Source organism: Haliaeetus leucocephalus, unplaced genomic scaffold (assembly GCF_000737465.1).
Source record: "Haliaeetus leucocephalus isolate CR32 unplaced genomic scaffold, Haliaeetus_leucocephalus-4.0 Scaffold76, whole genome shotgun sequence".
In the NCBI taxonomy this organism is placed as follows: domain Eukaryota; kingdom Metazoa; phylum Chordata; class Aves; order Accipitriformes; family Accipitridae; genus Haliaeetus; species Haliaeetus leucocephalus.
The window spans coordinates 2,838,103-2,853,854 of NW_010972512.1; the positions used below are offsets into that span (position 1 = coordinate 2,838,103).

The window sequence follows — 15,752 nt, forward strand, 5'->3', positions numbered from 1 at the left end:
TCCAGATGCTTATAAAAGCCTTTATTGGTAATAACCTGGCCAATCAAAGGGCATGGTTAGGCAGTGATGTCATGGTGATATTTAATATTTTACCGCAGAGCAGTGTGCAAGGTTCTCCGCAGCTACCCACATGTTTTCCACCACGGTTGTCCTGTTTGGCCCCTCTTTGATCTATAAGCTTCTTTTCAGCTTAATGCTGGTAAACGTCCTCTCTTGACAGCACCCTTTGCTCCTGTCCGCCATTATCTGCTGAAGTTCAGAAACCAGAGCATCACTTCAAACAGCAGAGTTGGGGAGTAGCCGGTCAGGAGAGATTCCTGAGGCATGCAGTTCTGGCATAATCATTCAAAGATGTTTGAGCTGGGCTTGGGGAGGGGGTTGGACAGAGGTGTATGTGAACAGAGAGCTGTGGGGGTTGGCCTCTGGTCACTGGTAAATAAGTGAAGGCAGGTGCCAGAGAGTCTAGACACAGTGATTTCAGTCCTGGTCTGTGGTATCTGATACTCAATATGGGACTTGTCTGATTGAACACTACTGCCTCTTCATTGCACATGCTGCAGTCTTTTTACTGCCTTCCTGTTAAATCAGTAAAAGATGACAATGGACATAGTAAAAGCAGAACAAATTTAATTTTAATATTTCCTATTTGGCAGCAATTACTCTTCCTTTTGAAGTGGCACAAGAAGCAATCAAATTAAATGAAGACATAATGGGAAACATGGAGCTCGTACGAAACTATTATTTTAAAATTTGAATGGCTTTAATTGAAACTGGATATATTTTTTCTTTTTATAGAGAAGTAGTTCAGTAATTAACAGTGTAATCCCATCTTGTTAAACATCTAATTTCCACAGATTTTGTATTGTGTAAGTAATGAGAATGTTTCCCTTCAAATTATTTGAAGGGTTTTAAAAATCTGTTTTTAAAGGTTTTGTAACAGAAGAGTTGCAGGGGGTGATTTTTGAATGCTCATGTTCCACTTGTTAAGTGGCAACTTTCTTCTCTGGTTAATTCACTCTTATGTGACTGTCAGGCTTACGGATTTAATAAACTAGGGATTTTATAAGTTCTTGAAACAACCTAAGGAAATCTGATTCTACTTTTTTAAGAAAAGGAGGAAGAAATCAATGATAGCTTTTAAATCAGTACATGAAAGTCCCAGAAAAAGAGATGAATAACTATGCTATAACATAAATTTTTATTATTTTTTTATTATTTTATTTGGGTCCATTTGGAATGACAGCCTGCTATCTCATAATAGATAAACATACAGAATTCCTGTAGTAAAATATTTTGGAGTGAAATTCCTGCAGTCCTATTGTTCCCCCCCCGCCACTCTCTAAATGGGTTGTTCACCCACTTTCTCTAGTTTTTAATGCTTTACAAACTGTCTTTCCACCAGGGGGCAAGCACACAAATATTTAATGATTAGTTGTTGCTTTCTTCTCCCCCCACCCCTTTTTCACACAAACTGAGCTACATTTTTTGTATCTTATGTCCCACTTATCTTTAGGTTCAGTTGTTTCTACTTTCAGTAATCTCAGTCTTGTCATCACGCTGCTTTGCATTATAATCTTGACATGTCTTATGGACTGAGCAGGTTTTAGGAGCAAATAGGGTGATGTCCTGCAGCCCCTCAATGAGGAAGCCATGCAGCTTGTCTGCCATGGTTGGAAATAGAGAAAAAGAAACAGATGTATTTGAGTCATGTTCATATATTCAATATGCCATTTCAAAAAATGTTCATATTGAGCAAAATGAGACGGCCTGTGATGTAATGGGCAACACAGGTGCCAGGTATATAAAATTATGGCAGTCCGTAGGTGGTTATTCCTAAGGAATCATCTGGGAATTCACTGACACTTACTGAAGAGTTGGAACAGGATTATAGGCAATTGTCTACTTATGTTAACCCAGGTTGTTCTTTCCCGTTACCTAAAGAATACGACTACTACTGAGAAGTCTTTGGTATACGGCAGTGTTTAGCTCTAGTAATGGAAACAGCAAAGATAAAGCATGTTGCTGCAGACACAGCTAATTTACCTATCAATGGAGTAATCTCAAAGCAAAATAGTAGTAGAATTATTCTGCAATTAAGTATCCATTTAGAGTCATAATTTTATTAAACAACCAGGTATTAATCTGACTTTCTGTGGAACTAAGTTGTGGGGTTTTTCTTATACTAAGTCTACCTAAAATTTCAAACCAAATTTACCCATTCACAACTTTAAAAAAAAAAAAACAACAAAAAACAGTAAAAATAAAAAAAACAGTGGTAGCAATAAAATGTAACTAACCCAAGTTAATTTTAGGTGATGAGTGACTGCCATTTTTGGCACTTTGTAAGCATTGTTATCCCCAAATAATGGAACTATACATCTTGTGCCCTTGACCTTTTTAACTTTACTGTTCCTGTAGAAATGCTGAATATTAATTTTAAAAAAAATAAGCTAGTGTAGTTGACATCATAACATTGCTCTTCTAATGCTTTGGAAAGATGAATGGCTGAAGTGTGCTTGTGTTTCTTGGCAGTTAATGAAGATGCTTTTTGAATGTCCTGATGAGCGAGTTGACCTGGAACTTATTTCTTTCTGTATTAACCTTGCTGCTAACAAAAGAAACGTACAACTTATCTGTGAAGGTAAGGGTAATGACATTTTACTGTTTTCTTGGAGATAACACCACTTTTATATATAATATATATATGTAATTTTATAGATAGTGTCCTGGTTTTAGCTGGGATAGAGTTAATTTTCTTTCTAGTTAGCTGCTACAGTGGTGTGATTTGGATTTGGTATGACAATAATGTTGAAAACACACTGATGTTTTAGTTGTTGCTAAGTAGTGCTTATCCTAAGTCAGGGACTTTTTGGTTTCCCATGTTCTGCAAGCGAGGAGGTGCTCAAGAAGCTGGGGGGGAGCGTAGCGAGGACAGCTGACCTGAACTAGCCAAAGGGATATTCTGTACCATAGGACGTCATGTTCAGTATATAAACTGGGGGGAGTTGTCCAGGAGAGGCCGATCACTGCTCAGGGACTGACTGGGCATTGATCAGCGGGGTGGTGAGTTAATTGCATTGTGTGTCACTTGTCTGTCTTGGGTTTTATTTCTCTCTCGTTATCTTCCTTTTCATTACTATTATTATTGTTGTTATTGCTGTTATTATAATATTTTATTTAAATTATTAAACTGTTCTTATCTCAACCCATGAGTTTTACTCCCCCCCCTTCTCCTCCTCATCCCACTGGGGCAGGGGAGGAGTGAGTGAGCGAGCAGCTTTGTGGTGCTTAGTTGCTGGCTGGGGTTGAACCATGACAGTCCCTCTTGGTGCCCAACGTGGGGCACAAATGGTTGAGGTAACAACAGATCTGATCAGAGCGTGTAAAGCAAATTAGCTGTAAGTGTTTATTGTATTGGTTTCTATTAAACCAAGACATATGTTTATGTATATAAATTATGTATATTTGAGTTATTTATATATGTATATGTATTTTTAAAAAATAAAATGCACTTGTTTGGGTAATGATGGCAAGCAAATGGCCATATCCTCCACAAAATTGGTCTTGGTGGCAGGAGTGACACTGAGTAGCTGCACATGCCCACATCTCATGCATGTAGTTCTGTAAAATACACTGATGATGTTACTGTGGGAAGCTATGGCTGTATGGGAAGATGAAGATACTGTTCTCTACCTGGTGCCTAAAATCCATCTTCAGCTAATTGGTGTTTCACCTGCCAGTACCAAATTTAATACACAGTGATGTGGTTTAGTTGCATCTTTCCATCAGTTTCTTTTAATTGAGCATCTTTTGGGTTCTAGTATTTTGTTACGTGGTATAGATGGGTTCTGCATTTTGTTCAGTAGCTCTCTACATTGCTTTTAAAGTTTCATTATTTTCATACTAGCAGCTTTAAATGGAAGGTTATTATTCAGTATCTCTAATTTTTACTTGTGCTCAAAATTTTCACTATAAACTACTACAATAAATTACTAGACTTTAAAAGGAACAATTGCAATCAATGGATTCTATGGCCAGTAATTCCACTTTAAAATTCTGTGCATAGCTCTGTGGAAGGGGGAGTAGGGAGATCCAATTTTATATGAAAGGTACAAAGGAAATTCAAGCTAGTAGCACTTACTAGATAGGCAAGGTGATCTTTTGGAAGCATAATGGTAACAGTGGGACTTGCCCTATGCAATCAAGTACTTCAGATCTGTGTATGTTATGTGTATTCCTATGTCATGATCTACATGACTGGTAAATAATCTTTAAAACCCATAAGAATGTATTTATTCCATGGAGTGGGGAGAGAAGTCTCTGTGCTAGCACCAACAGCTGTGCTGCATCTCCACTAACTGCACTTGATTATAGGATAATGATTTGGATCTAGAACTTTTCTTGGTCTGAATAAATAAGAACACCTGAAGCATTTAGTTACTTATCTGACTTTTTAAGTGTCCCATCAGTACATATGGTCATAGTAGCTGTTTTAGAGAAGCTATAGAATTTATACAGAGCAGGTCTTTTCTTTTCAACTTAAACTTGGAAGAAGAAAAAGTTCCTGTCTAGATTCTTCACTTTTTCCTTGTAAACTTTTAAAAGTTAAAGCTGGGTTTTTGCATGTGTGGTGTTGATTTTTGATCAGCCAGTACTTTCCTCATTCTTTTTATTTGGAGGATTTCCTAAGTGTGTGTTTCTTTTCAGGAAATGGCTTGAAAATGCTAATGAAGCGGGCTTTGAAATTTAAGGACCCATTGTTAATGAAGATGATCAGGAATATTTCACAACATGATGGGCCAACTAAAAGCCTGTTTATTGTAAGTATTATCTGTTACCTAATGTGATCTCTGATTCTTTCTACTGGAAAAGACTGGCTTTGGAGAGCTGCTGTTTTGTCTTTACAGGGTGTCCAGTTTAAGTTTTCTTGGCTGTCATGGATTGATTTATGTTTTGTTTTATAAGGCTATCTAAGGTTGGTAGATCAGTGTTTGGATCCCTCACTACAGGGAAAACAGATCTAAAGCTGTATGCAGTAGGTCCCTGTTCCAGAACAAACACACAAACCCAAAAACCCCCAACTGCTGGGGTGCACATCATAATAATTAACAGTTATCCTAAATCTCTGCTTTCAGAGCTAGAGGGCAAAATAAAGTGTGGGGGTTTTTTTATACTGTGCAAAGTTTTTTGTATAAGTGGATATTCTAAAATTTTGAATACTTAATATTCAGTTAATCGTGTAAAGCTGCCCTCTCAATAGTAGGGCGGGAAACACAACATCCTAATTGTGGAATTTTTAAATGTACTGTTAAAATGAAGATTGAATATCAAATTGTCTTAAAGTAGTATGGAATTAGTAAGTAGAATGCATGATTCCCCTGTTTGTGTCCCCAGAAATCTTGTAGTTATTTGAGGACTCCATTACTGTCACTAATGCAGTATGGTGTTAGCTATTGTCTTTCCCTTATTTTCTAACAGCTTTCTCAAACTGTGTGTGTAGTAGCTACTTTTGGAACATCTGAACAAATGATGTACATCTCTTGAAAGTGAAAGGATGGAAAGGAAGAATGCTGAAATGTTTTCTTGGATTATTCTTCAACTGAAATTGAAAGTGCCTTATTAGCCCTCATTTCAGGAGAAAAGTCTCCTTAGCGTTCTTTTGAGAACTGGTTTTGATTTGACCAAGTTGTGAGTTCCTCAGAACTCCAAATTATTCACCTGTAATGTTTGTTGCTATATTTTCTTTAGGACTATGTTGGTGATTTAGCAGCTCAAATATCAAATGATGAAGAAGAGGAATTTGTGATTGAATGCCTGGGAACACTTGCAAATTTGACCTTACCAGATCTGGACTGGGAACTTGTGCTGAAAGAGTACAAACTGGTTCCGTACCTCAAGGATAAGCTAAAACCAGGTCTGTACAAAGTTTGGTTAGTCTTTCAAAGTAGATTCTCCTGAAGAATATTTAGAGTGCACTTTCAGAGTAGAGTCTGTTTACCTTTATAATTTGTGATTGTTTGGGGAAACATAACACTGAAGAACATAATCGTACCTACAGATAAATATACAACTGCCACAAGATTAAGAATTTCTAGGAAGTAATACTTTGTCTTGACTTACCAGGTTCTGCAGAAGATGACCTCGTTTTAGAAGTGGTGATAATGATTGGAACAGTTTCTATGGATGACTCTTGCGCTGCTCTGCTGGCTAAATCTGGAATCATCCCTGCACTCATTGAGCTTCTAAATGGTATATTGCCATGTTTGACTTTAAGTCTTGTTTTTCAGAGACATTTAGATGACGTAGCTATGCTGTAACGAATGCACCATTCATTTTCTCTTGTGAGGCAGAGGTAGGTGTTTTGTATATGAAAGGAAGAGCAATTCCTCCGTTATTGATAGAGAGACTAGTAGTCTAATAGATTTGATTTTTCCCATACCTCCACAACTCTTGCTTCAATCTGTGGTCTTTCTACTTGACTGGAGCAGGGAAGAAAATACTCATTTTGTGTTGTCAGGAGATGAAATCTCACACATACCACTGAACTGTCTAGCTGACATGTAAGAACTGGGCTTTCTCTAAGCATCAAGAGCTTCTAGTTGTGAGATCTGAAATTGTGGTGTTTTTTTTTCCTTGCAGCTCAGCAGGAAGATGATGAGTTTGTCTGCCAGATCATCTATGTATTTTATCAGATGGTCTTCCACCAAGCCACCAGAGACGTCATTATCAAGGAAACACGTATCTTTTTAAACAACTAGAGTTACAGCACTTAATTTGCCATCACTGATGTTTGGCCTATATTTCTCTTGCATAAACCTCCTGATCTCAGAGGTTTCTTTGTAAATGTTTTATTTCAGCTGAAGAAGAAAATCCAAGCAGCCTCAGCATGTAAAGGGACTGCAAGATTATTAGTAAAGATTAAAAGTTAATTTGCTTTGAAACAGGGAGGGGGATCACTGGACATGACCCATTAGTTTTTATCCGATCTGAATTACTGTATGGATTTGTTTTGCAGATTATAGTCAAAATCGTAGTCCATAGAAAAACTTACATAGAGTATAGACAAACTTCTTGCGCTGCACCATTATACATATATGTTGCATAGTCTGAAGTTGTGTGCATTAAAATAATAACATTCTTTCTTATATCGGTCTAGACAACATAAATAATGCCTGCTCTGTATTTTTCGTCCACCTAATTGTTCTTTGAACTTTGTTTGGCATAAGTCTGCCATCTTTTTCCCGCTATGGAGACTTTGATTTCTGTTCTCCTTTTTTTACCTGATTACTGAATCTGTTCTTTGGTTGCCTCACGTCATGGATCTGTTCAGTTTTTTTGTATGGTACTTATAACTCTTATTCAGTCTTTACTACTTATTCTTGCAATCACTGCTGATGTTGAGCTCACTCAGATGATCCAAAAACCGTGGAAAGAGGCACTAGTTGTCTTTGTGGGCCTTAACTGAATGTTAAATTTTATTGAAACATAAGGAAGAGGTTGAATGGAGCCCTTGTAGGGATAACAGATTAGTGATTACTTTGCTAACAATACAAGGACTACTTCTTAATGTCCTTTTTCCTTTAAGATCTGTGGAATATCCGAGAAGCCATTTGGGATGTTGTTCTTTGTCTCGTGTTTGGACTCCTAGGTAGCTAGCTTTAAAAAAAAAAAAACTTAATTGCATCTCTTTTTATATCTGTAATGATAAAGCACCATCATTTGAACAATGCTTTTCTCACTCAAACCGAACAAGACTAGTATTAGTGCTATCATGTGTGCAGTAGATTATCTTCCATGTTTTTGAGACAAATACATTGGAAACCTTTTTTTAAAACAAGAACACTCCGTAAAGATTACAAAAGTAACAGTCTCAAAAGGTTAAACCATTCCACAGAATCTATGCCTTTTGGACTAACACATTAGGTGCATGGATTTCTTGTAACAGATCAGAATGTATTTTCTTTAAGGGGCGTGTAATTTTTCTTCAGCAAATTTGAAGAACATTTGGGTATCTTAATGTGATTTTTAAAAGAAAAAAGTGGTTGAGAGAAGGCTGCTGAACTTCACATGTGATGGAAAATTCCTGACTATGGTACTTAATGAAATTTGCAGTTGGAAGAAGCCTAGGCTGTAAAAAAAAATTAAAAAATAGCTTTTATCCTTAACAGTTTCTTTCCAGAGGCTCCAGCTTATCTTATAGACCTGATGCATGATAAAAATGCTGAGATTCGTAAAGTTTGTGACAACACTCTGGATATTATAGCGGTAGGTCTGATTTTTCTTTTATCATCTGTCCTTCAAGAACCTCTTTACATGAGAATTCTAAAATAACTAAGTAGCAATAACTTGTAAACTGAGGATATTTTTCATGTGCAACTTTCTAATTACATAGGTAAAACAAATTTTCATGGGACAATGACAATCTTTAATCTAGGCTGTGTACCAGACTTTGAAAAAGTGCATATATACTTCGAAAATTCATACTAGTTAGCTTTACACTACAGATGCTTTTAAAGAGTGCTTTTATACTTAAATTAATCACACTACATTTTATTATTTCTTAGTTCTCCAAACAAATGGCTTTTGTTAGCCAGCAGCTTTTATTCAGCTTTTCTACATCGCCTGATGCAAATATTTGTTTCAAAAAGAAAATGTGGGTGGTGATCCTGAAGCTGGTTGTTTTCTGCTGGGGGGACAGTTAGTATAATATTGAACTCTTTATTATTGTCCTCGATTGTTGGATAGGTGTCCTGGTTTCAGCTGGGATAGAGTTAATTGTCTTCCTAGTAGCTGGTATAATGCTATGTTTTTGAGCTAGGTATGCGAAGAATGTTGATAACACTGATGTCTTCAGTTGTTGCTAAGTAATGTTTACTCTAAAGTCAAGGATTTTTCAGATTCTTGTGCCCAGCCAGCAAGAAAGCTGGAGGGGCACAAGAAGTTGGCACAGGACACAGGCAGGGCAGCTGACTGAAAGTGGCCAACGGGGGATTCCATACCATGTGACGTCACATCTAGTATAGAAACTGGGGGGGATCACTGCTTGGGGACTAACTGGGTGTTGATCGGTGGGGGGTGAGCAATTGCACTGTGCATTATTTGTATATTCCAATCCTTTTATTATTACTGTTTTCATTTTATTAGTGTTACCATTATCATTATTAGTTTCTTCTTTTCTGTTCTCTTAAACTGTTCTTATCTCAACCCACGAGTTTTACTACTTTTCCCGATTTTTCTCCCCCATCCCACTGGGTGGGGGACAGGAGTGAGTGAGCAGCTGTGTGGTGCTTAGTTGCTGGCTGGGGTTAAACCATGACAATAGGTTTCCTTTAGCTACATGACTTCGTTTGTGCAGCTATCCATTGATCACAATAAACTTTTGGGACAGTTGTTTTGTATTAAGCTGCTAACCTGGAACAAAGAAAGAATAGTAAATTATGGAGTGCTATTGCTTTATCAGCTCTTATAGCATGTATAATCTGCTTCTGGGGATCCCTGACTCTAGAAGCATTAATATTTTCTAGGGTATTCTTCAATGAAGTAAAGACATTGTGAAACTGATTCCACTTAAAAGTTGCATTTCCTTGTTAAAATTTCTCCTGGCCTGTTTAATTGAATTGACTTCTATTGATAAAAAGAAATCTCAGCATTTTGTAGTGTCTTAGGATTGTACAGACTGTACATCCTTTTGGATGTAGAGTAGCTGTCATGAAATTAAATCTTATAGCCAAAGAGAACTTAACTATGAGTGAAGAGTAGTGCCTTTGACTACCTTAATGCTTTTCCGATCATCTGCTTAGTTTCTTCAGTTGAATTATGCATATTGCAGCTTGTTCTCTGAAAGGTTTAGTGTAGTGTAAGACCTAACTTAAGCTGCACAATACTATAGTCTATTTTGTCTTTTTTCTGTTATACTCATTAGTAATGCCTTATAATTTACATTATTTTACTACTTTTTTTAGATTAATATTATTTTCTGTGTTGGAATTCTTTTTATCTGGCTCTGGTTTTGCTTTGTGGAGGTATAGAATGAAAATCGTGGCAGGCAGTTAGTGGCAGAGTTGCTGTTGACATTCATTGAGGGCAAGTTTTCAACTAAGATGAATTTGCACTTAGTACTTAATTATGATGGGCACTATGTTCAGCTTGCCAAGATCAATTATTTCCAGGGACATCTCCAATGGAAACAGTAGAAAGATTTTTAGCTTCTGGGTGAGGCCAGACAATCCAAGTGCTTCCAACGCTTGTTTTATCTTGGGGCCAGTGCAATTTCTAAGTGTCTCAGGCGTTGGATTTGTTCACGTTGAGGAGCTTTACAACACGGTACATACTAGTATCTGGTTACTGAAAAATTATGTCAGTAATATTACTAAGCAACATTTATAGAATCTAGAAGAATAAATACATTAAGACATAGCTTCATATTCAATATTAACATTTGAGTAAAATGTACTTGGCTTTTTTTTTTCTTCCTAAGAAGGGGTAATTTTATGCTAGCCATGAGTAAATGAGGAGTGCTATGATAATGGAAGGGAAAGGCTTCTTAACTTGCAAGAAGCATTGGACAGGATTTCTAGAGCCTTGAGGAAGAATAAAGGGAGGAAATTATATGGTACTGCCGTTATTGGGAGTAGGGGAGAAAGAGATCAAGCATGTACTGAGACTAGTTTGTGTGGTGGTAAATTATTTTTTTTTCTTTGGTTGTGGAGCAGTGCCACACTTAGAATGGTGTTCACTGGTAAGTTAGGAGAGTTCCCTTTCTGCGAGGGTCTTTTGAGCTTTATTATCTAGCTGTTGGGTTTTAAGCTGCGTAAACCATAACTAAAACCATGCCCCCGTGGGGAACAGGAAGCACAATATGCCCTCTTTTCTGGAAGACAGAGACAACCATTAATTGATTGCTTTCTTGGCAATGTTGTAAGCTGGTTGCACTTTGTCTCCTAGTACCAAAAATCACAGGCAAAAATGACAACACATTCCAGATGGTGATGGGAGAAGATGTGAAACATTAAGTTATCAGAACCTCAGATCTTGATAGGTGTTTTGCTGTTCAGCTCAGAGGATATGGTAAGCAGCCTGTAAACACTGAGATGTTTGTTTGTGTGGCAGTTTTACACACTCAGTGCCTTTGGAGGTGTCTGAACAGAAGTAGTCTCTAAGATTGGTGAAACTTCTTATCTGTGCTAAATCCACAACAAGAAAAACTTAAATTTTCAGTCTTGCTGTTCTATACATGCTGACAGGATTAGTTCCTCTGATGATGGAAATCAGAAACTAAATGTTGGAGAATAGAGATTTGAAAGTAATTTCTTCTCAGGGAGACAAATGCTTCTTTCACTTATCAATAAGCTCTATATAGTGTGATTGAAATAACACTGAAGAAAATCAGATGCCTTATAAGCCTTAGGGGAGATACACTTTCCGTAGTAAAGTAATTGTCACAGAAATTATGGAAATGTTACACTAGTGATGATTTGTTTAATATAGCTTGGCTGGACTCTGCCATTGATGAACTGAAACAGATGTGCTGCTTTAGCCTAGTATGTACTGGGGAGTCTCAGCTTTGCACTGGTAGATGCAAGATATCCCTTTTGTTAAAAAGAAAGTCTGTGTTGACAATTTAGGAATGCTTCAGTCTTGTGTTGTGCTGAGTCTTGACACCAAGCAGCTAGTTTAGTGTACTTGTACACCTAAAGTGGAACAGGTGTCATGGCTCACCTGAAAGCCTGGAATCAACAGCTGGTATAGGAGTCTCCAGCAAATTAAGTTCCCTCTTCCTCAGAAGCCTGGACACCTGCAACTCAAAGCTTGTGTAAAGAAATGTCAGCTTACTCAAGATGGTTTTACTCTGTTCACCTCAGACAATATTATCAAGAGCTGAGGGGGTTATTAATCTCTCAGGTTTCTCATTCTTTTTCTGCTCCTAGCTCAGACTTATTGCAGTTAAATCATTTTCCTCATTTATTCAAAGGATATTTAATTAATCATAACCAGATCCTTGGACTGTTTAGTCTGAGCCTTCCCCTTACCCCATTTCCCCCCACTTTCCTATTTAGTGTTTTTACAGCTTTGAATCCAGGCCTGCTGTACCATCTTGTTTCTCTTACCAGGAGTGGATCATTCATTGTGCTTCCTGCAGAAGTAAAACATCTAGATAGCTACAGCATTGTCCATGTGATTTAAGGGCCTCATGCCGAAGGCGTTTTCCAGCTCTCATTCTTTGCCCCAAGTATTTGTAATGAATGCCAAATAACATTTGCTTCATATGGAAAGCTGTGTTAATGAACGGCTTGCATCTTTCCATGTTAGCTAACTGTCCTGATACAAATCGTCCGTGTTGGGAATGCTGTAATTTCACATAAGAAGCAAGAATGTGATGTGAACTCTCAGTGTTCTGGGATTTGGGGCCAGCTGTGCAAGATGTTGGCCAGCTCTCTTTGAATCAAGGAAGAGCAGACCACAGGGATTTGGTGTGGCCTTTATTTGAATAGGCAGTGTACTCTGAAAATAGATAACCTTTGACTCCAGCTTGGTGTCCTTTTTCCATGAAGAGTGCTGTAGTCACTCCAGGAAAAAAGGTTCTCCCTTCCCTTGTCAAGACTTCCCCCTTTCTCTGGTGTCTCTTGTTCCCCTGTTATCCTGTAACAGTCATGAATACAGAGAGGTGGGCAGAAAAGCAGCTAGGGTGTGGGGCTGCAGGCTGAACTGTTGACATATGTTTTCACTGATCAACTTCTGCATTGTTACATTTGCAATCAGTCTGCTTTGGTGCTGGTAGCTTTTTGTGGCAAAGAGCATGCATGTGGCAGGAAAGGCTCTACCTGGACTAGAAGAATAACTGCACTGCAGGCAGCATTAGATAGGGCAGGTATGTCCTGATTGTTTTTGTCTTCACATAAACTTACCTTGGACGGATTTCTTTCTAGCATTGGTACTTGCTCTTTGGAGTTGTAAGGCTCGGAAGGTAAGCCAAGCCACCAATCTCTGTTACTTCTATAACAGCTTGCCAATGAGATACCTTACATTCCTCCAAAGGAAAAAAAAAAAGTTTCTCTCTTCAGCTATTGACAATATAGGAACCCTGTGGATGGTGTACATTTTATGTAGGCACCTGAATTCAGGGGGCATGAATGTTTACTCTTTCTCTGCCTTGCCATTAGTTTGATATGACAGGTTTCTATTAGCTTCCAATCAGAATGTATTTAGTGATGAACTTGATTGCAAAGAATTGACTCTGGGTAGCACAGGTGTGAGTGGTAGGAGGATTTTTTTTGGCCTGTGAATGAATTGCCCTCCGGTGGTACTTACCCTAAGATAGGTGTCGTAGACACCTGCAGAAGGTGATCTATAACATCTGTTTCTCTGGTTTATAGAGGCACATAGTTCAAATGGCATGCCTAACTTTTGGATAGCTAGACAAGATAAATCTTTTCTTTCTTAATAAATGGTTAATTTAACCTTTCATGTAAACTGTGTTTTAGGGATGGTTAAATAATGAAGAATGTAACATATCACCAAATACAGCCTTGAACATAATGAGCATTCTACTTACTGTATAGCAGTTTTAGTTTAGTATGAGGAATCACTTCAAATGAACCCTATTACAGACCCAATTAAAGGGCAACCACATTAAAGTGAAAAGGAAAATCTGTTTTTCATCAGCTGTGAGAGAACACAAAGCAGATCTGTGTAGCTCTATGTTATCCTATAGTGTGTTAATCAGATACAAGGTGTGACGGAAGCCAGTGACAAAGGGGACCCCTGATAGGGAACAGACATGCTCTGATAATAGGCCAGTTAACGCTTCATAATATTTCAATGGTTCAGTAGTAAACAAAGCTGGAAGTAGAACTTCAAAAAGGATGGCACATTCCTCGCAGAGTCGAACCATACATCTTCTATGACACTTCTGGATTTATGGAAACCGAATGTTAAAAACAGTGATGTCAGGGAGTTCCAAAGAGAATAAAATCAACCTTCAGGATTCTTCCTTTTATGTTTCTGAACATACAGTATTTGGAGGGGGGCAGGGGGTTGGAAAATAGGCACATTCTGTCCACCTTCTTCTCATTCCCCTACCCGCTGCTTTTCTAGTAGCCTAACATTTAAAAGGACTGAAGGGCACAAAGCCATGTTTGTATCTCCATGGTGTTTAGTTTTCTGGTTTCATTTTTGCAGGAATTCCTTAGTAAAGAAGGTGTGCTTCATGTGTTTAAAAAAAACAAAAACCAACCAAAACAAAAACCCCACTACACAAAATTAAAAAAAAAAAACAAAAAAACAAAACAAAAAAACCCCCCAAACAAACCACATTTTTAATAGCTCAAAATATAATTACTGGAAGACTTGCTGTGTTTTAGAGAATTGTTTTTCTCTAAACTTCTTTAATTTGGTTTCTTTGTGCCTTTTGGCTGTAGTCCTGCGTTTACAGCTTTTCTTCCATTCTGATGTTATTCCATTAATCATTTACCCAGTGGTGTTTCTGCACATTTCTGTGGAAAATGTACAGACATATTACTGATCTAGCAGTACTTAAATGAACTTTTTTGTGCTGAGGTTATGTAAATTGTTCTACATTATTGCAAATCATCCTTTCCTAGGATTGCTGCCAGAATGAAACTCTTGACAGAACTGATCATTGATCCGATTCTGGTGCAGTGACTTCTTTGTTCTTGTTGCACATTCATAGTGAAATGCAAAGTACAAATGTAACAAAGTAGCCAAACTGCTTGAATGGATAACTTGTGATTTATTTTTTTTAAAGTAATGTGTGGATATGCTTAATCTTACATCTCTATTTGCCATTCAGTTGCTAATCCAAAATTCAGTGGAATGATTGAGGTAAAATACCTCAGAGTTTTAGGCCTCTTAATATAGGATGGGAAATATAGAATGCACAGGAATATTCTGCCCTGTTGTTGTCTAAAGAAAAAATCAGTTAGGATCTGAGAAGTGTTAACTGATTTTTTTAGAAGGATATAAGAAGTTCATGTCTATTTGTGATGGATGTTCAGACAGTGGTGTGGAATGGAACAGCAGTGTTGGGCAAGTGGGATTCATTTTGGGTTGTAACTTTGGGAAGATTAAAATGTTTTCAAAGTGCATTTATGGTAAATGTGAATTAGGTAAATTAGTTGCTGGCCTTTCTGCTTTTGAGAACTTCTAAAGGTAAACAAGGTAATGTAAAAAGGATTCAGCTTTCCCACAGATTAGTCTAATTTGCTGTTTGTTAAATTTGTTTATTTTTCCCCACTTCTTTGCAATCATGATTTCTGGGAATAGTTTTCCTAAGACTGCAGTATGATTTCTGGCAGTTACAAGGTGTTTCTCTAAAGCTTGTAAGTAATTCACAACTGCTGGAGGCTGACATAATAGATAGCCCACAGTTTAGCTCTGGCAGATGTAGCAAAGGAGATGTTTCCAAGATGCTGGTCAGATGTCATCATTGAAAGTTATGACCTTCTGGTTTTGGGCTTTTGGGGGGGGGGGGTTGTTTTTTTTTTCTTTCTACTGGTCATTGTATAAATCTCACTGATGAGCTTGCTTTTTCCAAGGGGAACTCTTGTTTTGCGCTGTTATTTCTCACCTTTCCTTTTGATCAAGAGTGGAAGTGGGGGAAAAGATCAAGAGGCAGAAATAGCATGAGATGTTCTTTTTCCAAACAGTATGAGATGCAGATGTGTGTTTGGGTTTTGGTGGTTTCGATGTTTTGTTTTGGTGTTTTTTCTCCCTCCCTAAGGTTGATGCATTAG

At 37.6% G+C, this 15,752-nt stretch overlaps 1 protein-coding gene across 2 annotated transcripts in view; it reads left to right on the forward strand.

Moving 5' to 3' along the window:
* KIFAP3 (kinesin-associated protein 3) overlaps positions 1-15,752 on the forward strand; it is a 72,591-nt gene that overhangs the window by 30,714 nt on the left and 26,125 nt on the right. For both annotated transcript variants that reach the window (XM_010581524.1, XM_010581533.1), the window contains 6 exons: positions 2,533-2,641; positions 4,708-4,820; positions 5,749-5,914; positions 6,124-6,249; positions 6,640-6,738; positions 8,180-8,265. In XM_010581524.1, coding sequence (XP_010579826.1) covers positions 2,533-2,641; positions 4,708-4,820; positions 5,749-5,914; positions 6,124-6,249; positions 6,640-6,738; positions 8,180-8,265 — 699 coding nt within the window. The remainder of the gene's footprint in view (positions 1-2,532; positions 2,642-4,707; positions 4,821-5,748; positions 5,915-6,123; positions 6,250-6,639; positions 6,739-8,179; positions 8,266-15,752) is intronic.